This window comes from Neodiprion lecontei, chromosome 3 (genome assembly GCF_021901455.1).
Source record: "Neodiprion lecontei isolate iyNeoLeco1 chromosome 3, iyNeoLeco1.1, whole genome shotgun sequence".
Taxonomy (NCBI): domain Eukaryota; kingdom Metazoa; phylum Arthropoda; class Insecta; order Hymenoptera; family Diprionidae; genus Neodiprion; species Neodiprion lecontei.
In genome coordinates this window covers 16306436-16328881 of record NC_060262.1, presented here as the reverse complement: position 1 = coordinate 16328881, position 22446 = coordinate 16306436, and the positions used below count along the sequence as shown (strand labels likewise).

General features: G+C 40.9%; 1 protein-coding gene across 2 annotated transcripts in view; it reads left to right on the top strand.

Annotated features, from left to right (window-relative positions):
• The window catches only part of LOC107224147 (UPF0047 protein YjbQ), a 91382-nt gene extending 70518 nt beyond the window's left edge, over window positions 1–20864 (top strand). Inside the window, exon 3 of one of the 2 annotated variants that reach the window (XM_046735003.1) lies at window positions 19361–20864. In XM_046735003.1, the coding sequence (XP_046590959.1) occupies window positions 19361–19576 (216 nt within the window). In that variant the 3' untranslated portion in view covers window positions 19577–20864. The remainder of the gene's footprint in view (window positions 1–19360) is intronic. The other variant, XM_046735004.1, reaches the window with a different exon arrangement.
• The last annotated feature ends 1582 nt before the right edge of the window (window positions 20865–22446 follow it).

Sequence of the window (22446 nt, the reverse complement as noted above, 5' to 3'; positions counted from 1 at the left end):
GCGTGAATTGTCTAAGAATGCTATCGTTCAGCAATATCGTGGTCGATATCGGAAAATATTCAACCGACGCAAATATCAAATGATACAGAAATTAGATGTTATTTATTGAAAGAAAAAATCTGAAATTCAATGTGAAATGGCATTAACAAGTGGGAGTCTGGACAAACAGAGGTAGGTGAGTAAAAACAATGTTTATTGTGAACAGATTCTTTATTTACATAAAATTAAAAATGTGTCTCATTAACGATTTATGTTTTGTGCATTTTACTGGAAATTAGTTGTATCCAAAAATACCAAAAGATCCAGTCTGATAATAATAGCTTCTAATAATTTCAGGTACGAAATAATTCATTGTCAAAGCGGGACTCAATTTGTCAGGTATGGAAGCATGTAGGTATATTTCTAATTACGTGATCTTTGACAATTAGAATATTTTAACATGGATTCAATGATAAAATTCGTTTTTTTTCAGCAGGCTCGATGTTTAAACTTTGATTCACACGAGGAAAATTATGCCTTACCTGATGGTCAAAACGTTTAGGTGGTAAGGATCCTGGTTTCTCGAGCGGTGCAATCACTATAACCATCGAACCTGGTTGTTCCGTCAGACATCAGGTGCCAGAGTGAATTTCATCAGGCCATCGCCACCTTCTTAACATCAGTTGAGGCAAAATTGAAGAGCGGGATATACTACAGATGATAATGGCTGAATATCCCATCATTTTACTTTGATCGAGCCAATAGCGATAAGTTTCTTACTTAACCGTTGCCGCCAATTCGTTCTACCGAGGAATCATTCTGTGCACCATTGTAATTCAAGCATTATTATTGACCAGCGTTGTTTTTCAAACTTTATGCCATTTAATTTGGTATCTTATTTTGAAGCTTACTTTTACTCTCTTTGGCATTAAATTCAGATAAATAGTTTTTCAAGTCCTCAATTAGATTATGGGGTTGAATTTTGCTAGGCAAACTGAATTAATCTAAATCTAGAATTGTTGAATAACTTCAGTTAAAAATGTCTTCAAACTTAATTTTAGTTGACGGTGTCATCTGGCTAGCTAGTTGCACGATAACTTAAAACCACATTCAATCCAATTCAATTTTACACTCTTCGTAGGATCCTACGCTAAGACTGAAAGCTTGTGAATCTCCATTTAGCGCAATTATTTCTGCATTTCATATTAGCATTGTGTGGAACAAAAAAAATATCATTTTGAGATTGGAAATGGAACCTGAAACGCAGAAGTTATTCAGTAGCACGAATTGAAAACCAAGAATTTTATTATGGTTCCTGCAACAAAGGGACTCTTTCCGAATATCCTTGTTACAAAGTGATGTTCGGAGGACTATGAACAAAATATTGTATCGGATTACATTATTTGGAAAAAAATCTTCATAAACTTCGTTAAAAATTGGGTATTCATTTATTTTGGTGGAACAAAGGGCACAATCTTGAATCCGATAAGTCAATATCCTCGTAATAATGTTCTGACATTAATCTAAAACATGATTGTACTTGAAGGTAATTGTGACGTTAAGGCGCATTTTGAGAAAGTTGATTTTCAACTTGTGTCACAGGATGTGATCTACGTTCCTGAGTTCTACACTTCCGATTAGATTTTCTTTGTTTCGAACTGCACTGACATGAAATACAGAAATCATTTTAATAAATCCAATATTACTTGAATTTTCAATTTGAGTATTAGGTTCCCTTCATTTATTTAATTGAACATCATTAAAATATCATTCAAAATACGTGGACTATCGACTATTTGTGAATTTTGTTGAACTATTTTCGAGAAAAAAAAGATTCACAGTTCTGTTACAGATAGTGTGATATTTAAATTTCTTGAACACTCGGTTCAATGTCCCATTTTCAAAAGTGACAAAATTCAACATTACCGCCTGAAATCACAAGAGAGTGAGAAAGTCACTTAGTTGCTTGAAAGTGGCGATGATCTTTGTCACGTGTGATAAATTGAATAGGCAGATAACAGTAAATATTAGAGATGCAATTATTTTGGCCGTATCACCTGTTGATAGAAAAAAATTTCATTGTTATTTTTAATGTACAAAATAATAAAAGTGATCAAATAAAGTGTTCCCACCTACCTGCTGCGTTTCTTCCGAGCACCCAACATTTAAACAGAATTCTCATTTCAGTCGAATAAAGCCAATTATCAGAGAGCATTAGCATCAACTTTCCGAGTCACTATCTCGACTGTTTGAGATTCTAACCTTAAAAATTCGTATGAACTACATCGCCGCTAGAAACAGAGCCTGACAGCTGAAACTCGGAGTGGCCAGCCTGCCCGTGCAGCCGATAAAACTCGCGCATGCGCATTGTATGTATAGTTTCAAGAGATTGTCCCGGTATACGCTATCACAACGCATCCGAAATCAAACCTTCTCAAAATCCTCGAAAACATTATTCGCTAATTCGAGCACTCTAATTCGGCACTCCGCGACCTATTCGAGAGGTGACCCTGAAAACCCGATAACGCGGCTCGATCCGGTACAGCGGAATTCGGCTGAACTTGGTTTCAAAAACCAGAGAGACTCAACTAAAACCCGTGACTTTACTCAACTCTCTCAAGGACTCGAACCTTACTTTACTTATCGTATTACGCATACTCAAGCTACGGTCATCAAGCAAAAGAATCGGCAAAAGAAAAAGCAAGCCTTCTCACAATTATGCTGGAAATTCAATCGCGGGGATAGAAGCAGCGCTCACTTGGAATGATGAAAAATTGAATTAACTACCAAAAAGTGCTAAAAAACGCCTAGAACGTCATTTTTCGAACAAAATTTCATACATTTTTTTGTACTGGACCGATTTCCAAATTTCTAACGGGATTTATAGTGGATACAACAGACTATCCAGAAAAAATTAGTATCTCTATGTACTGTTGAAAATACATATTTATTTCAGGATATGAAAATGGAGAAAATACGGAAATACGCAAAAAGTCAATAAAAACCTATAATAAAAAACTGTTTGTAAGGGGTTTTCGTATATTCTCAAGTTATTTTATTTAAAAAATAGTTGGTGGTGGTAATAATAAATTCAGGAAAGAATCGTATAACTCATTCCATTGCGGTAGCAGCAATGCACCGTTTGGTGTCCCTCGCAGACGGCAAAGTTGTAGCCTTGAGCCATTGTTCGCGTAAAAAATAGCGTATGTTTTAAAGCCGCTGATTTCATGCAAAAAATAAAAATATAGAAGCGTGCATTTTTTACAGAGCGCCAGAGAAAATTGCTTTAGTATGTGAAGTATATGGCTTTAGATAACATATGTGACTCTTAATTGCGCAATGACAAGTTAAGTATTTTGATTTGAGCAACAAAGTAAAATATACTTACATCCACAAATTGTCATAAATTGCAGCAGTAGTATAGCAAAGCCGGTTCTGAGTACAAACACCTTCTTTACCGACCGAACCGCTCCGCGCAGCCCAGACTCAAACCCTTTTCCGCGATGACGTCACAGTCTGCCGTACCGAAGGTCAAAACCGTGCAACCTTACCGACAGTTGTATCGATCGAGGGTCAAAATCGTGCTGTTTTACCTACAATCTTACCGACCCCGTGCAACCTTACCGACAGTTGTATCGATCGAGGGTCAAAATCGTGCTGTTTTACCGACCGACCGAGCCGCTCCGCGTAGCCTCAAACCCTTTTTTCGCGATGACGTCCCGCATTCTTCTCCCACGACTGCCGATGTGTAACCCACTCCGAATTCCTTTCCCACGATAGGACTGCTGATGTGTAATATCAACCACCCCACATTCCTTTCCCACCTTATCAGCCCCGTGACATTCCAAAATTAATAGTTCCGAGAATTGTTTGTCCCAACGTCGCACCGAAATCCTTTGACCGCGTGCCGCTCACCGTCGAAACTTGTCGAACGCATTGTTTTGTCTAACCACCTTATCAACCACGTGACATTCCAAAATTAATGGTTCCGAGAATTTGCTGATGTGTAACATGAACCACTCCGAATTCCTTTCCCACGGTAGGACTGCTGATGTGTAACATCAACCACCTCACATTCCTTTCCCACCTTATCAACCACCTCACATTCCTTTCCCACGTTATCAACCACATGACATTCCAAAATTAATGGTTCCGAGAATTGTTTTTCACTTACTCGGATGTCGGTTTGATTCGTCCTGGGAATGCCAAAAGGTGCGCGCGCATACGTATTTGATATCAGCCCCGTGACATTCCTTACCCTCCATCAAATTATGTGGTGGGGGAACGTTATATAAACGAAAAGTGAAAACTTCATCGTCAGTCTGAAGCTGTTCTTCTTGCAAATGAGAAGTGCTCTGGAACAACAACGTGAGTTGAAGAAACGATTAGAACTGCTCCTCAAGAATATCGGAGAAGTAAAACATCTGTTGAAAATCAGATCCGACCTCAATCAACTTACAAGAGATTTCGAGCACCTACAACTGGACAGTAACGATCATGGACTTCTCAAAACTGAACGAAATCGCGCGGCTGGAGACGTTTCTGCCGTTGAAAAAAGTTTCGGATCTTGAAGCCTACTTCGAATACAGAGTCAGCGGTGTTCGTCGAGTCAAAACGAAATTTGTAGACAAAATCGTTCTGGACTTAGATGACTCTTTCACGATTTTTCTGCCCAACCGACTGACCAAGGCCCTCCACGAAAATGAAGATTTATTCCAGAAGGTGACGACAGCCAGTAAGGAGATACGGTTGCATATACGCTATCTTGGCGGATCCTACGGTCAACTTGAATTTGTATACGTATAATATTCAAACAATGTTCTGTGTAAGTCTTACGTTTAATAAACAAAAAGATTGAAATTATGAATATTTTTTCATTTATCCATCCTGTATACCTTTAATCCTACGTACGTTTTGTATCTAGAATTAAGTCTCAAAATCTAAGAAAATGCTACTCCGAACACCACTAAGCAACGACGGGGGGTTTCGAGCTGCGTCATGTGAACTCTACGATGAGTATTTGGACAGGTTCAGACCGGAGTGCAAGGTCGGCCGATAGCCGCGGTCAGAGCCTGCGGTGTTGGGTTACTATCGCTCTAGGAATGCAAAACTCGGTTTGAGTACAGCTCGGTCAAGGATGGAGAGCAAGGTCGAATCTTAAATAAGCTTCTGAAAAAAAATTCTCTCTCTTAAGAGCTAAGGTGAAGGTATAAAATTATTTCATGAATATTATTTAAAAAAACAGTTTTTTGAGTACAATTTTTAGAGTACGGTTGACAATTACTTCACAAAAAAATAGTACAATAATTCTATTCAACAGTGTCATGACCAGGGTGATATATTCGCCAGGAATGCGGGACCGTTCTTGTAGACGCTCCTGCGCAGTAACACAAATCGTACAGCCTCGCCATCCGGACAGTACGATGATTTTGTAGCCAATTCTGGAGTATGCAAACGTTTCGTGCTGCACAGATTGCGTTGGGTATTGTGTGAAGGTCGCATCTCAGAGACACAGCTGAAGTTTTTTGCAGGGTTTCAAGCGACGGGCAGTCAAAGTCCAACATATCGATGATTTGAACTTTCGGAACGATTTTGAGCAACCAATCTCGTTTTTCTTCTCCTTTTACGTACACGGTTTGAGCTTTGCACAGCCTGTCTTGAATGGTCCGCTCAACTTCCTCAAAAGGTACGGTTCCACAGCTCCAACGTAAGCCGTGAAAATCGCGTTCTAACCAAGAATTTTGGCTTTTGTATTTGACGTCCAGTAAATTCCATTTGTAAGGTGGTTTGAAGAAAAACACTGAAGGAGATGCTTCCGAGTAGATTGAAATTACAGCCAATTCTTTTAACGTGAAGGTGTTGTTGAGAGGTCTACGAAAGCCTTGTACGTCAACGATAAGCTCCATCTTTGAACTGTGCGAGATGGTGGAAACGGGTCAGCTTTTATACCAACTTTTTCACCCCACCACTGAGCGGGTCGTATTCGACAATACGATCGTGAACGATCAAGCAGTACGCCGATGTTTCAGCGGGAAAGTTGGCTTTAGCTTCAAATTCAAGACGGATGTCGACGGGTCCGTACTTCAAAGATTCGTTTTGTTTCGAACAGTCGATAACGAACAAGGGGACGTCTCGAAGGAATTCACTCTTTGTCAGCAACGGCTCGGGGTTCTTGTCGTAGTAGGTAGCTTGGAAGTTTGCGTACATCTCGTACAGAAGCGCGTAGAGATTACGACTCATGTTGAGGTTCAGGTTACCGTACGGATAAGATTGAGAGTTTAAGAATAGCTTGACGTCCGTGATATCGCAATGATCGAAATGACTTGCGTTCTTGCCGGTCTTGTTCTTTCTACTTGTTTGGAAACTCAAAATGACGTACCGAGGTTTTTCAAGCTGAGTGGAAGTTTTCACAGTCCAAACGTGTTTCGATGTCGTGGGAAGTAAGGGATATTCGTACAATTCCCAACTGCGGAAGCTCATCGAAACGGGCGGATCTCTCTGAACGAAATTTAGTAGGTCAACTTTTTTCTGATCCGCGAGTTTCAAATACGGTATTAGCCATTCCACTGCATTGATCGTGATTTTGAATTCCTCCTCCTGAGTCTGCATGATTGCGTTGACGTCAGTTTTTGATCTCGTCAAAATTAACTCATGTTTAGCGTTGACAACGATCTTGCGGTAGTCTTCGGCGAAACCCAATATCATGCTGAGCGGTATCAGTACGTCAAAGTTACCATCGGCATCGGTTAATTTTTTCTTCTCTTCTACATCGAGCCATCCAGCGTTCTCCATCAGCCAAGTCTGACCAGGGTGCAGGGAAGCGTAACCCTTCATGAGACTTGTCAAGCCAACGTTCTTGCTTCTATCAACCTCAACTGCGTTAATTTCGTAGCGAATTTCTTCAAACAGATGACAGATGGCGTTGTTTACGAGCTGTGTGTTCACAGTAGCTGTACCATCAGGTTTGAGGAGTCGTCCGTGGATATGTACCGAACTTTTGCTGGGTAATATGCATAAATCCTGATGCTGAACGGTGATTCGAATTTCATCGCTGTTGTTGAAAGTTGACGAGGCGTAAGGTTTGTGAGCGTGAATCTCGTAATGCGCAACGGATTCGTCAAAGACGACTGGTGTTTGAATGCTCAAGATTTCCTCCTCCATGGCACGTAGCAGATGATAAAAAAGCAAAATCGGATTTTTATTTGTCGGAAATTCCTCTTCCAAAAGGTGTCAGTTTCAGACCCAGAGCTATCAGGAACTCCACGTTTCGAGGTGTTAGCGGTTCGGGAATCGATCGACGACTGACTTGATCGGGGCATGTCGACTTACTGATATACCTACTCTTTGACAGTCTGTTATATACAATTCCCATCGTTTATTGCGATTTGATGTGTAGTCTCACAGTAATAACTTCTCCACGAAAATTAACCAGGTCTCCGTCTTGATCCACTAACCGGAGCTGAACGTGATCTATGGTCTTGACGGTGATCGGAAGGTAAATGACGTGCGACGGTACTTCCACGATCTTATATCCTGGTGGGACGGTCGGGAAAAACTCGTGAATAGTGTGTACTTTGTGTCCGTTGACGTAGGCGCCCGTTGTAATGCTACACTCGACTCGCAACGCGTTGACCTTGAGTATAGTTACAGGCACGTCTGATTCGTGAGTTTTATCAACCTCCAATACACGTGGTGTAAATCCCAAAAGTTGAGCAATGGAATCATTCGGCTCAAAGTTAATCGTGTGGTTGCATGTGATTTCGCTGCGTAATGTATTATTGTTGGGTTTGATGGCGAGCCTGATATCAGTATTTCTTAGCACGTTTTGAAGATACTTCTCTATGTCCTCGATCTCGTAGCTGCCGGTAGGTATGGTGATCACTTCGTCAGCTACGTAAATTTTATTGTGACCGACATCAACGTTGGGAATCGAATTAAAGGTTAACAATTCTACCAAGCCAAGAGCATAACTTTTATCACGAGCAAGTTCGATCGGTGGGAAATATTGTGCCTCGAGTATCGAAGAGGTTCCCGAAATCGTTAACGTTAACGAATCATCCATGACTGCGAGTGGTAGACTGACTTTGACGAATCACGCACCATGTTTATATAGCTCGCCACTTAGAAATTTCAGACACAAGTGTCCGCATTCAAATGTATCGTAATCCTGGTACCTCTCATGATTGTATTTGACGCTACCAACGCCGAGGTATTTTATGAGGTCTGAGGGTGGTTGAAGGTTGCCGAAACTGTCAAAGTAATCGATATTATTGTCGCGTTTCTTGTATGCAACCCAGTGTGTTCCCGGACCGTCTTTGTCGTCAAGGTTGATTATAGCTGACTCGTTTTTCCGTGGACCGTTTCCGGGCATTTCGTTTCGCATGAAAACACCGCGGAAATGCGGAACCCTCAAGATTTTTGCATATTTCAAGAAGTCCCAATCAGTCAACGCTCGACGTGGTAGCATCGCATCTAGTTTTTTGAAAGATGGAGACCAAGACCTGTTTTGTACGGTTTCATGTGAAGCCCTTTGCCCAACGCGATAGCTTCCATAGTTTTGTTGTGTCGTTTGCTTTCCTCCAATTCTCGTTTAGCCGCGCTCGCATCGTTCACAGCTTTTGCTATACCTGCCGCACCACCGGCTAACGCACCCGTAGCGCTGAGACCGGCAAAAATAGGAATCAGAAGCGGTAGAAAACCACCGACTTTCGAAGGTACCGGTAGGACGCGAGGTGTTCGCACTTTACATTTACCACCCGCTTTTTTAACGGCGATCTCAGCTCCCTTCAGCGCAGATTCGATAGCTACTTTTGCATCGTTGCTTGGAACCATAGAACGTTTTGCAGCATTTACAATTTTTCTCAAGGTCACATTTTTTGACTTTCGCATTCCCATTCCGAGTTTTGATTTTACTTTCATTGTATTAGCTATTGCCCAAGCGGCTGCCTTCTCACCCAAATTTGCGTCCTTTGCGAGAACCCGTTTCCAAGCTTTCTCAGCCAACACCCTATCAGCCTCGTTTCTAACCTCAAGGTTCTCACGATTTTTCGAATACGCTATATCGTGTTCCTTACACGCTGCATCGAGAGGATTGATACCGGAATCGCCTCTCGCGAGTCTTTTCGTCAACTTCGTACCAGGACCGCAGTATTGGTAACCGGGAACATGCAACTCGATCGGAAGTTTGTTGATGATTCTATTCACCAGACCCTTGCCACGATGTTGCCGCCTGCTGCTGCTTCGTTTACCTCTGTACGTGATCATGTTCGTGCGTTGACTGAAGAAAAGTGCTTTAAAACGGGGTATTTATAGCAAATCCGATCAGTCATGTCCGAGATGCGGTTTGAGAAACAACCCACCAAGCTTCCCGTGATGAATTTTGACAAACTTTCGGAGCAAAATGCCAAAAGGCACAAACGGCACGGTGAATTACTCCCGAACAGTGTACGTGCGATATTCTGTGGACCGTCGAATTGTGGTAAAACTAATGCGTTGCTCACACTTATAACCCATCCCAACGGACTCAGATTTGAAAATATCTACATCTACTCGAAATCTCTCAACCAACCTAAATACCAATTGTTGAAGCAATTGCTGGACCATGTTGAGAATACGGAGTATTTTGCGTTTACCGAGCGTGAGCAAGTGATTTCACCGGAAGAAGCACGGCCCGACTCAATAATCATATTTGACGATGTAGCGTGCGAGAAGCAGGACAATATTAGAGCCTACTTTTGCATGGGTAGACATCACGACGTTGACTGTTTCTATCTCTGTCAGACGTACGCGCGTATTCCCAAACATCTCGTGCGCGACAACGTAAACTTACTCGTGTTATTCAAACAAGACGATATGAACCTGAGACACGTATACAACGACCATGTAAACACCGATATGTCTTACACAGAGTTTAAAGACTTGTGTGCGGCATGCTGGAACGGTGACAAATACGGGTTTCTGGTGATCGACAGAGACAGTGAGCTCAACGAAGGACGATACAGGAGGGGATTCGATTCTTTTGTTAGCCTGGAAAAGGAATAAAATCTAGCGTTTTCGAGCGAGAGACGCAGTAGCGTTGCAGACTCAGTTGCGTCAACATGCAGAGCTCTGAAATTTCCAAGCAAAAAGATGTCCTACATCAGATCGCTCAAGCAAGTGCTGCGATCCGTCGAAAACGCTAGATTTTATTCCTTTTCCAGGCTAACAAAAGAATCGAATCCCCTCCTGTATCGTCCTTCGTTGAGCTCACTGTCTCTGTCGATCACCAGAAACCCGTATTTGTCACCGTTCCAGCATGCCGCACACAAGTCTTTAAACTCTGTGTAAGACATATCGGTGTTTACATGGTCGTTGTATACGTGTCTCAGGTTCATATCGTCTTGTTTGAATAACACGAGTAAGTTTACGTTGTCGCGCACGAGATGTTTGGGAATACGCGCGTACGTCTGACAGAGATAGAAACAGTCAACGTCGTGATGTCTACCCATGCAAAAGTAGGCTCTAATATTGTCCTGCTTCTCGCACGCTACATCGTCAAATATGATTATTGAGTCGGGCCGTGCTTCTTCCGGTGAAATCACTTGCTCACGCTCGGTAAACGCAAAATACTCCGTATTCTCAACATGGTCCAGCAATTGCTTCAACAATTGGTATTTAGGTTGGTTGAGAGATTTCGAGTAGATGTAGATATTTTCAAATCTGAGTCCGTTGGGATGGGTTATAAGTGTGAGCAACGCATTAGTTTTACCACAATTCGACGGTCCACAGAATATCGCACGTACACTGTTCGGGAGTAATTCACCGTGCCGTTTGTGCCTTTTGGCATTTTGCTCCGAAAGTTTGTCAAAATTCATCACGGGAAGCTTGGTGGGTTGTTTCTCAAACCGCATCTCGGACATGACTGATCGGATTTGCTATAAATACCCCGTTTTAAAGCACTTTTCTTCAGTCAACGCACGAACATGATCACGTACAGAGGTAAACGAAGCAGCAGCAGGCGGCAACATCGTGGCAAGGGTCTGGTGAATAGAATCATCAACAAACTTCCGATCGAGTTGCATGTTCCCGGTTACCAATACTGCGGTCCTGGTACGAAGTTGACGAAAAGACTCGCGAGAGGCGATTCCGGTATCAATCCTCTCGATGCAGCGTGTAAGGAACACGATATAGCGTATTCGAAAAATCGTGAGAACCTTGAGGTTAGAAACGAGGCTGATAGGGTGTTGGCTGAGAAAGCTTGGAAACGGGTTCTCGCAAAGGACGCAAATTTGGGTGAGAAGGCAGCCGCTTGGGCAATAGCTAATACAATGAAAGTAAAATCAAAACTCGGAATGGGAATGCGAAAGTCAAAAAATGTGACCTTGAGAAAAATTGTAAATGCTGCAAAACGTTCTATGGTTCCAAGCAACGATGCAAAAGTAGCTATCGAATCTGCGCTGAAGGGAGCTGAGATCGCCGTTAAAAAAGCGGGTGGTAAATGTAAAGTGCGAACACCTCGCGTCCTACCGGTACCTTCGAAAGTCGGTGGTTTTCTACCGCTTCTGATTCCTATTTTTGCCGGTCTCAGCGCTACGGGTGCGTTAGCCGGTGGTGCGGCAGGTATAGCAAAAGCTGTGAACGATGCGAGCGCGGCTAAACGAGAATTGGAGGAAAGCAAACGACACAACAAAACTATGGAAGCTATCGCGTTGGGCAAAGGGCTTCACATGAAACCGTACAAAACAGGTCTTGGTCTCCATCTTTCAAAAAACTAGATGCGATGCTACCACGTCGAGCGTTGACTGATTGGGACTTCTTGAAATATGCAAAAATCTTGAGGGTTCCGCATTTCCGCGGTGTTTTCATGCGAAACGAAATGCCCGGAAACGGTCCACGGAAAAACGAGTCAGCTATAATCAACCTTGACGACAAAGACGGTCCGGGAACACACTGGGTTGCATACAAGAAACGCGACAATAATATCGATTACTTTGACAGTTTCGGCAACCTTCAACCACCCTCAGACCTCATAAAATACCTCGGCGTTGGTAGCGTCAAATACAATCATGAGAGGTACCAGGATTACGATACATTTGAATGCGGACACTTGTGTCTGAAATTTCTAAGTGGCGAGCTATATAAACATGGTGCGTGATTCGTCAAAGTCAGTCTACCACTCGCAGTCATGGATGATTCGTTAACGTTAACGATTTCGGGAACCTCTTCGATACTCGAGGCACAATATTTCCCACCGATCGAACTTGCTCGTGATAAAAGTTATGCTCTTGGCTTGGTAGAATTGTTAACCTTTAATTCGATTCCCAACGTTGATGTCGGTCACAATAAAATTTACGTAGCTGACGAAGTGATCACCATACCTACCGGCAGCTACGAGATCGAGGACATAGAGAAGTATCTTCAAAACGTGCTAAGAAATACTGATATCAGGCTCGCCATCAAACCCAACAATAATACATTACGCAGCGAAATCACATGCAACCACACGATTAACTTTGAGCCGAATGATTCCATTGCTCAACTTTTGGGATTTACACCACGTGTATTGGAGGTTGATAAAACTCACGAATCAGACGTGCCTGTAACTATACTCAAGGTCAACGCGTTGCGAGTCGAGTGTAGCATTACAACGGGCGCCTACGTCAACGGACACAAAGTACACACTATTCACGAGTTTTTCCCGACCGTCCCACCAGGATATAAGATCGTGGAAGTACCGTCGCACGTCATTTACCTTCCGATCACCGTCAAGACCATAGATCACGTTCAGCTCCGGTTAGTGGATCAAGACGGAGACCTGGTTAATTTTCGTGGAGAAGTTATTACTGTGAGACTACACATCAAATCGCAATAAACGATGGGAATTGTATATAACAGACTGTCAAAGAGTAGGTATATCAGTAAGTCGACATGCCCCGATCAAGTCAGTCGTCGATCGATTCCCGAACCGCTAACACCTCGAAACGTGGAGTTCCTGATAGCTCTGGGTCTGAAACTGACACCTTTTGGAAGAGGAATTTCCGACAAATAAAAATCCGATTTTGCTTTTTTATCATCTGCTACGTGCCATGGAGGAGGAAATCTTGAGCATTCAAACACCAGTCGTCTTTGACGAATCCGTTGCGCATTACGAGATTCACGCTCACAAACCTTACGCCTCGTCAACTTTCAACAACAGCGATGAAATTCGAATCACCGTTCAGCATCAGGATTTATGCATATTACCCAGCAAAAGTTCGGTACATATCCACGGACGACTCCTCAAACCTGATGGTACAGCTACTGTGAACACACAGCTCGTAAACAACGCCATCTGTCATCTGTTTGAAGAAATTCGCTACGAAATTAACGCAGTTGAGGTTGATAGAAGCAAGAACGTTGGCTTGACAAGTCTCATGAAGGGTTACGCTTCCCTGCACCCTGGTCAGACTTGGCTGATGGAGAACGCTGGATGGCTCGATGTAGAAGAGAAGAAAAAATTAACCGATGCCGATGGTAACTTTGACGTACTGATACCGCTCAGCATGATATTGGGTTTCGCCGAAGACTACCGCAAGATCGTTGTCAACGCTAAACATGAGTTAATTTTGACGAGATCAAAAACTGACGTCAACGCAATCATGCAGACTCAGGAGGAGGAATTCAAAATCACGATCAATGCAGTGGAATGGCTAATACCGTATTTGAAACTCGCGGATCAGAAAAAAGTTGACCTACTAAATTTCGTTCAGAGAGATCCGCCCGTTTCGATGAGCTTCCGCAGTTGGGAATTGTACGAATATCCCTTACTTCCCACGACATCGAAACACGTTTGGACTGTGAAAACTTCCACTCAGCTTGAAAAACCTCGGTACGTCATTTTGAGTTTCCAAACAAGTAGAAAGAACAAGACCGGCAAGAACGCAAGTCATTTCGATCATTGCGATATCACGGACGTCAAGCTATTCTTAAACTCTCAATCTTATCCGTACGGTAACCTGAACCTCAACATGAGTCGTAATCTCTACGCGCTTCTGTACGAGATGTACGCAAACTTCCAAGCTACCTACTACGACAAGAACCCCGAGCCGTTGCTGACAAAGAGTGAATTCCTTCGAGACGTCCCCTTGTTCGTTATCGACTGTTCGAAACAAAACGAATCTTTGAAGTACGGACCCGTCGACATCCGTCTTGAATTTGAAGCTAAAGCCAACTTTCCCGCTGAAACATCGGCGTACTGCTTGATCGTTCACGATCGTATTGTCGAATACGACCCGCTCAGTGGTGGGGTGAAAAAGTTGGTATAAAAGCTGACCCGTTTCCACCATCTCGCACAGTTCAAAGATGGAGCTTATCGTTGACGTACAAGGCTTTCGTAGACCTCTCAACAACACCTTCACGTTAAAAGAATTGGCTGTAATTTCAATCTACTCGGAAGCATCTCCTTCAGTGTTTTTCTTCAAACCACCTTACAAATGGAATTTACTGGACGTCAAATACAAAAGCCAAAATTCTTGGTTAGAACGCGATTTTCACGGCTTACGTTGGAGCTGTGGAACCGTACCTTTTGAGGAAGTTGAGCGGACCATTCAAGACAGGCTGTGCAAAGCTCAAACCGTGTACGTAAAAGGAGAAGAAAAACGAGATTGGTTGCTCAAAATCGTTCCGAAAGTTCAAATCATCGATATGTTGGACTTTGACTGCCCGTCGCTTGAAACCCTGCAAAAAACTTCAGCTGTGTCTCTGAGATGCGACCTTCACACAATACCCAACGCAATCTGTGCAGCACGAAACGTTTGCATACTCCAGAATTGGCTACAAAATCATCGTACTGTCCGGATGGCGAGGCTGTACGATTTGTGTTACTGCGCAGGAGCGTCTACAAGAACGGTCCCGCATTCCTGGCGAATATATCACCCTGGTCATGACACTGTTGAATAGAATTATTGTACTATTTTTTTGTGAAGTAATTGTCAACCGTACTCTAAAAATTGTACTCAAAAAACTGTTTTTTTAAATAATATTCATGAAATAATTTTATACCTTCACCTTAGCTCTTAAGAGAGAGAATTTTTTTTCAGAAGCTTATTTAAGATTCGACCTTGCTCTCCATCCTTGACCGAGCTGTACTCAAACCGAGTTTTGCATTCCTAGAGCGATAGTAACCCAACACCGCAGGCTCTGACCGCGGCTATCGGCCGACCTTGCACTCCGGTCTGAACCTGTCCAAATACTCATCGTAGAGTTCACATGACGCAGCTCGAAACCCCCCGTCGTTGCTTAGTGGTGTTCGGAGTAGCATTTTCTTAGATTTTGAGACTTAATTCTAGATACAAAACGTACGTAGGATTAAAGGTATACAGGATGGATAAATGAAAAAATATTCATAATTTCAATCTTTTTGTTTATTAAACGTAAGACTTACACAGAACATTGTTTGAATATTATACGTATACAAATTCAAGTTGACCGTAGGATCCGCCAAGATAGCGTATATGCAACCGTATCTCCTTACTGGCTGTCGTCACCTTCTGGAATAAATCTTCATTTTCGTGGAGGGCCTTGGTCAGTCGGTTGGGCAGAAAAATCGTGAAAGAGTCATCTAAGTCCAGAACGATTTTGTCTACAAATTTCGTTTTGACTCGACGAACACCGCTGACTCTGTATTCGAAGTAGGCTTCAAGATCCGAAACTTTTTTCAACGGCAGAAACGTCTCCAGCCGCGCGATTTCGTTCAGTTTTGAGAAGTCCATGATCGTTACTGTCCAGTTGTAGGTGCTCGAAATCTCTTGTAAGTTGATTGAGGTCGGATCTGATTTTCAACAGATGTTTTACTTCTCCGATATTCTTGAGGAGCAGTTCTAATCGTTTCTTCAACTCACGTTGTTGTTCCAGAGCACTTCTCATTTGCAAGAAGAACAGCTTCAGACTGACGATGAAGTTTTCACTTTTCGTTTATATAACGTTCCCCCACCACATAATTTGATGGAGGGTAAGGAATGTCACGGGGCTGATATCAAATACGTATGCGCGCGCACCTTTTGGCATTCCCAGGACGAATCAAACCGACATCCGAGTAAGTGAAAAACAATTCTCGGAACCATTAATTTTGGAATGTCATGTGGTTGATAACGTGGGAAAGGAATGTGAGGTGGTTGATAAGGTGGGAAAGGAATGTGAGGTGGTTGATGTTACACATCAGCAGTCCTACCGTGGGAAAGGAATTCGGAGTGGTTCATGTTACACATCAGCAAATTCTCGGAACCATTAATTTTGGAATGTCACGTGGTTGATAAGGTGGTTAGACAAAACAATGCGTTCGACAAGTTTCGACGGTGAGCGGCACGCGGTCAAAGGATTTCGGTGCGACGTTGGGACAAACAATTCTCGGAACTATTAATTTTGGAATGTCACGGGGCTGATAAGGTGGGAAAGGAATGTGGGGTGGTTGATATTACACATCAGCAGTCCTATCGTGGGAAAGGAATTCGGAGTGGGTTACACATCGGCAGTCGTGGGAGAAGAATGCGGGACGTCATCGCGAAAAAAGGGTTTGAGGCTACGCGGAGCGGCTCGGTCGGTCGGTAAAACAGCACGATTTTGACCCTCGATCGATACAACTGTCGGTAAGGTTGCACGGGGTCGGTAAGATTGTAGGTAAAACAGCACGATTTTGACCCTCGATCGATACAACTGTCGGTAAGGTTGCACGGTTTTGACCTTCGGTACGGCAGACTGTGACGTCATCGCGGAAAAGGGTTTGAGTCTGGGCTGCGCGGAGCGGTTCGGTCGGTAAAGAAGGTGTTTGTACTCAGAACCGGCTTTGCTATACTACTTGCAGCCACGATATCCAGCCGTTAGTCTCAATTTTCAGCCTAAAAGCGCAGTTTGAAAGACGGCTGGGATAGTCAACTACCCTGTACATGTTTTCTAGGGTTACATTATACATTTTCAAAAAATTTTTTGTTAGAAATTTTTCGGAAATGAAAAGAGTTATTAATGGAATTTAGAACCTTTTTTTTTGGTCTTGAATTATAGATTCGTTAAAGGAATATGAAGAAATCACAAACCAAATTCTTTTGAAATCTGTTTTATCTACAATGTTGAGTGTAAGTCAATAAATGCAGATATTAGTAAACGACCAGAAAAAATAATTTCTACACTTTTGTCATATGGTTTAAATGAATTTTAGTTACTTATATAAATTTTTATTAAATTGTGCATGATTCTCAAATCTTACGTCGTGCAGGCTGCTACAAAAGAGACCTGCTATTGGCTTTATTTTACTGCCTTGTCAGATACTTAAACATCATTCTTTGGTTCAAGTTTAGTAATTTACAAGTTGGATAGCCACCGAGAATCTCCCCTCTATACATCTGTGTCTTAGAATTGTTAGTTATGGGTCAGATTCCACACGGCAAATAATGTTGCGTAATTGCGTAATACTATACGTACTTCTAACAGATCCTATGTAAGGTACACTTGTTGAGAAGGCGACTGTAATTTTTTTGCCGTGATAGCACTGGTATGCTCTCGATTATGAGATGGTGATACCCGTCATTTACTACCAATGTACAGCATGGGAAAACACGGTATATCAAAAGATTAATGCATATTAATTTTAAAAATACTGACACGGGGCAATATTTCGTGAGAAAATTTCGGATGAAATCGTTTTCGAAAAAGAAAAACAGAAAGTAAATGTGAATGATTGTTATTTAGCGTAAATACTTAGAAAGGCGCCTGACAAAGTTGCCCAATTCCTATTTTTTCTCGAGTTCCTCCTTTCTACTTAATGTCCCTCATGAAAGTGCGTGGTAGGCAAAAATTGCGAAGTCGGAAATACTCAAGTCTTGCAGGTTAAAATTGCTCATCTGATGCGTCTTATAACTTATAACTGCACTTATAATGGTAACTGCTTGAAGGTAAACTTGAAGTAGCAACAAAAAGATTTTTATATATTTCAATAATTTTGTATTGAAGTAAATACATCTTTTGAATGTCAGCTTCGATTGAATCAGCCTTGTCTTGATTAACATTTAACCCACTAGTACTTATGTTCTCCCATAATCTTGTCAGCATATTACACTTTTATACTTCTAGTAGGCACTACTACAACTTCATTCCAATTCCGTAAAGAATTTTATTATTTTAGAAGCTTGACCTAGGCTGTTTATACATAGATAAAATTTCAAGAATTTTCCTGTCACGGCTGATCGTGAGTCAACTCGTTTCATTCCTTTTCCTTTTCCGCGATTGAATTATTTTTACGGAATATTATATTTATACAGACTCTATTTTAATATGAACGTTTTTAGTTTTAGTGAGGCTGAAGTTAATAACGTTAACGTAGGGAAATATTAGGGACAAATCATTGTTCCGCAATTTTAGACTAAATTTCAAGAAGTGGGTTTTTCAAAATAAGAGTACGTTTTGTTTATCGTGGTTTACTAAATTTCAGACATTGCTAAAGGTCCAAAGTAACGATTTTTTTTGAGTATGCATGATTATACTAACGTTACTCCATCCTCTTCATCCTCATTGTTTTAGGCTTTCCTGAAAAGTTTAGTTCACTTGATATAAGCACTATTGCGATGTGGCTCGACAGTGGATTTCATTACGAAACGCTTATAAGAGTCCCTATGTATAATGCAAATGTCTATCTTGATTGATGTGTACATTTTTTCCTTACAGCGTGGCACGTGGTAGCCGGCTGGTTTGTATATTTTTGTCGAGGTTATTTCCACAAAATTGATTTCTAACATAGAATTGAAGCTCGTCGTAGTTTTTACAAGGTTACAAAACTTTATGACATTTTTTTTGTAATGAGGAACGGGGGGACAGATTTTGAATAAGTTACCCCTCCTCCTCCACTTTTTTAAAATTAATAAACTTGTAAGCTTATATTATTATAATAATTACAATGATGAATTTTGTATTCAGCCCTAAAGTGCTACCAACTTAATTTGCGGCCAAAAAATTTCAAACGCGAAATAGCCGTTTTTTGAACTTTACTCGAAATAGCTAGTTATGCAAGCCTAATTCGAGATAGCCGATTATTCTACACAACCGTCGATATATCGTTCATTGATAAGTTCTATTTATTTGAACTCGTTATGTTGATTTGAAAACACCATTCTTTATCATGACTCTCACAAGAGCCCATGCATAACAGCTCAAGTTTGAGCTAGATGTATTCAAAAATTCTTTAGACAGATATCTTGAGCTTTTAAGTGACAATGTATTTTCAGTAACAGTAATATATCAACATTCTGTATTTCCCCCCAATTTCTACCTAGTTTGCTTTGGGCAACCAAGTTTTAGAACAGATAGAAGATCATTGTGTAATCACTTATTTTTTGATGTTATGACGCCAAGCATTTATGTATTTGTTATTGCATTTCAGCCTGCCCATGTGAAAGCTTGTTTTCTGGGCTCATCCCTGAGTATTCCAATCACAGACGGGAAGTTGGCATTAGGGACGTGGCAAGGCGTCTGGCTCTGCGAGCATCGTGATCACGCTGGTAGCCGTAAGTTGGTGATTACGTTAACCGGTTGCTTGAGAGACTCGGCACGAAGCCCCTTGAGCCCTGTTAGTCCAATCGCCTCTACTAGCAGCTAGGACCACTCTCACCGCCGACGAAGTAGCAATCTCCAGCTGCGCATCTCCACATCTAGCGATTCGAGCTAGCAGCCGCCTAACTTTAGCTGAACCCTAAGAGTACGACATGCTAAGAAAAAATGGATACCCAAGTAATGATGTAAAGCAGATTGTAATTAGGATTCCATGTTGTAAGGACAAATTGGGAGTGCACTATTAGTGTTTCCAAAACTATTACATTCAGGGCATTGAGTATGTAGAAATTTGTGATATTGATATTGATTATTTGAATGATATAAATATACAATTGCGTTCTATTGTTAACCTTAACCCACTTTGCTGAATTGTTAATTTGGATGATGGATAGTTTCCGATTGTTCGAATAGATACATCTGGTATATGTACGGAAAGTTCAATTACTCCATATAGATTTGTATCCAACATTCTTGCTTCGTACTCTTAGTTACAACACTCATCGGTTACATTCTGGTATAATGTGTCCAATGTAAATATATATCGTGTAACGGGAATTCAGTTGCTCTCCACAGGCCAGCATTATTCTCGAAATTATGTTCTGTCGAATATACTTTTAATGTAATAGTCACATCAATTGGTAAGCTGATCAATCTGCTTTAATCTGCGCATGAACTTGAGATGAATCAAATATTTGTCATCAGCTCTTCTGGAGATGCTGATTTATTGAAAGCAATGGAGTCGGTAATACGACAAGCTGAGGGAAGAAAGAACCATTAGTATTGGTACCCTAAACTTTAAAAAGGGTGCTTTCGTTTTATACGGTATGAGCGGCAATTGCGTTGTAAATAGATTCTGTTAAAGCCGTAATAATTTAAAAATAACGAATTTCTAGGATGCTCGGGCTTGGATGAAAATCAGTAAATGTAAAATCGATGCTGTTCGTGTTTGGGGTGTTAAAAATTATGTACGCCAATTCTACTTAGAGGCTGATTTCGAAGGCCTTACTACACAAAAATCCTTGCTGGTGTAACACTCCAATATAAGTAGATTGTCTTTCTCAGCTGGTCGTAATTTTTCTGGGGACGATTACCTAAGAAAATTATGTTATTTACGCTAAAATAACCCACAGCTGTGATTAGTCGATTTGCCCAGATTTGATTTATTGCGTACGTAGTTTCATTTGAAAACATCGAGAGAACGTGTCCAGATATGTGTGTATGTGAACATTCGGAAAGGATATAAAAAACTCTCGAGATTGTGAATTTCCCAAATTGATCCACCAGAAACAATGTTACTGTAATCGACTTTATAAATAAATTGACAATTTCGCGTATTTTTTCAGGCTACAAGTTCTTTTCACATTTACTTTCTCTATTTATTAAGCACTAGTACTTTATTATGATGATTTAATATTCAGTAGGGCAATCAATTGACTTAAAAAAATGAATAACTAATGGAGTAATGCACAAGCGGTGTTAAAATTTGTTACGACACTACATTTATTACAACAAAGTCGATTGTTGTAGACAAAATTATCCTCTCAAACAATCAGTAGTAATAATTTGTCAGATTAGTTTGTAGTAATTGAAGAGGGAAACTCGTATGTAAACGAGTTTGATAAACGAATAAAGTTTCTACAGTTCAAATTAACTTGCTTCATGTGTGAACTAACGGAAATTCTTGGTTTGTTTGAATAAATCATTTGTACAAACCCTTTTTGGAAAGTTTGATTACCGATGGCTGTGAAATGTGTGTAAAGTGTCCTATTTCCTAACAGTGCGGTAAAGGAACGTTGGCGTATGTGCATAGTGAAAATTCTATAACTTAAACACTAGGGGTTTTTTTCGGGGTATGCGTACTTTCGAATAACTCAGTTTTACGCGCTGTGTCATTAAGAGTAAGTGACTCAACTCCAATTTTACGTGCTATCAGTGACCCCTTCGATGCTTCTCAGACAAAACTTTTCTATAGAGGTATTGAGAAAAATACTTGTGTGATTACAGCGTTGGCCTTGACTCATTGCATTTACATTAGTACTTGTGCGATTATAGCACCCCGAGTTGTGTGAATACAGCACTCGCCTTTGCGGCACTTTGCTGGTGTGAAGTTGGCGACATGAGCTGAAATAAATTTTATACTCATCGGAAATTGACCCACTTTCCGCACGTGTAATACAACATATGAGGGATTCTCCGTCAACTCGGCCACTTTTTTTCGACCATCTCAGATCTGCGCCATAATTGGTTATATCAAAGTACTACTAAAAGGTACTCCATGTGAATTTTTTTAGATTTTTTAATTCATCATTTGAGAAATTGCCGTTTTTTTCAGATGAATTTATCTCGGAAACTTGAAGTAACTGAAAAAAAAACGACTCTGCATAAAAGTTGTAGTTTTTTGTTAGCTTTAGAGAAAAATTTTTGAAAAAATTTTTACGTTCACTTACAATACAATCTTCCCATATGTGTGACAATATCGCCAAAAAATCGCCAGATTCGCACGGATTGAGGTTCTAGGGTGAAAAAAATGAAGCCACACAAATTAATTTTTTTATTCTGGAACCTCGACCGAATTTGTGTGGCTTCATTTTTTTTACCCTAGAACCTCGATCCGTGCCACTCTGGCGATTTTTTGGCGATATTGTCACATATATTGGAAGACTGTAATTTTTTCAGCAAAAAAAAGGGTGGTTTTTAAATAAAAAAAAAAAATTTCTTCCTTGTTTGGTAAAACATCAGCGTTACCGGAATGTAAAAATTTTTTCAAAAATTCCTCTCGAAAGCTAACAAAAAACCACAACTTTTACGTAGAGTCATTTTTTTTCAGTCACTTCAAGTTTCCGAGATATTTTCATTTGAAAAAAAAAACGGCAATTTCTCAAATAATGAATTAAAAAATCTGAAAAAATTCAAATA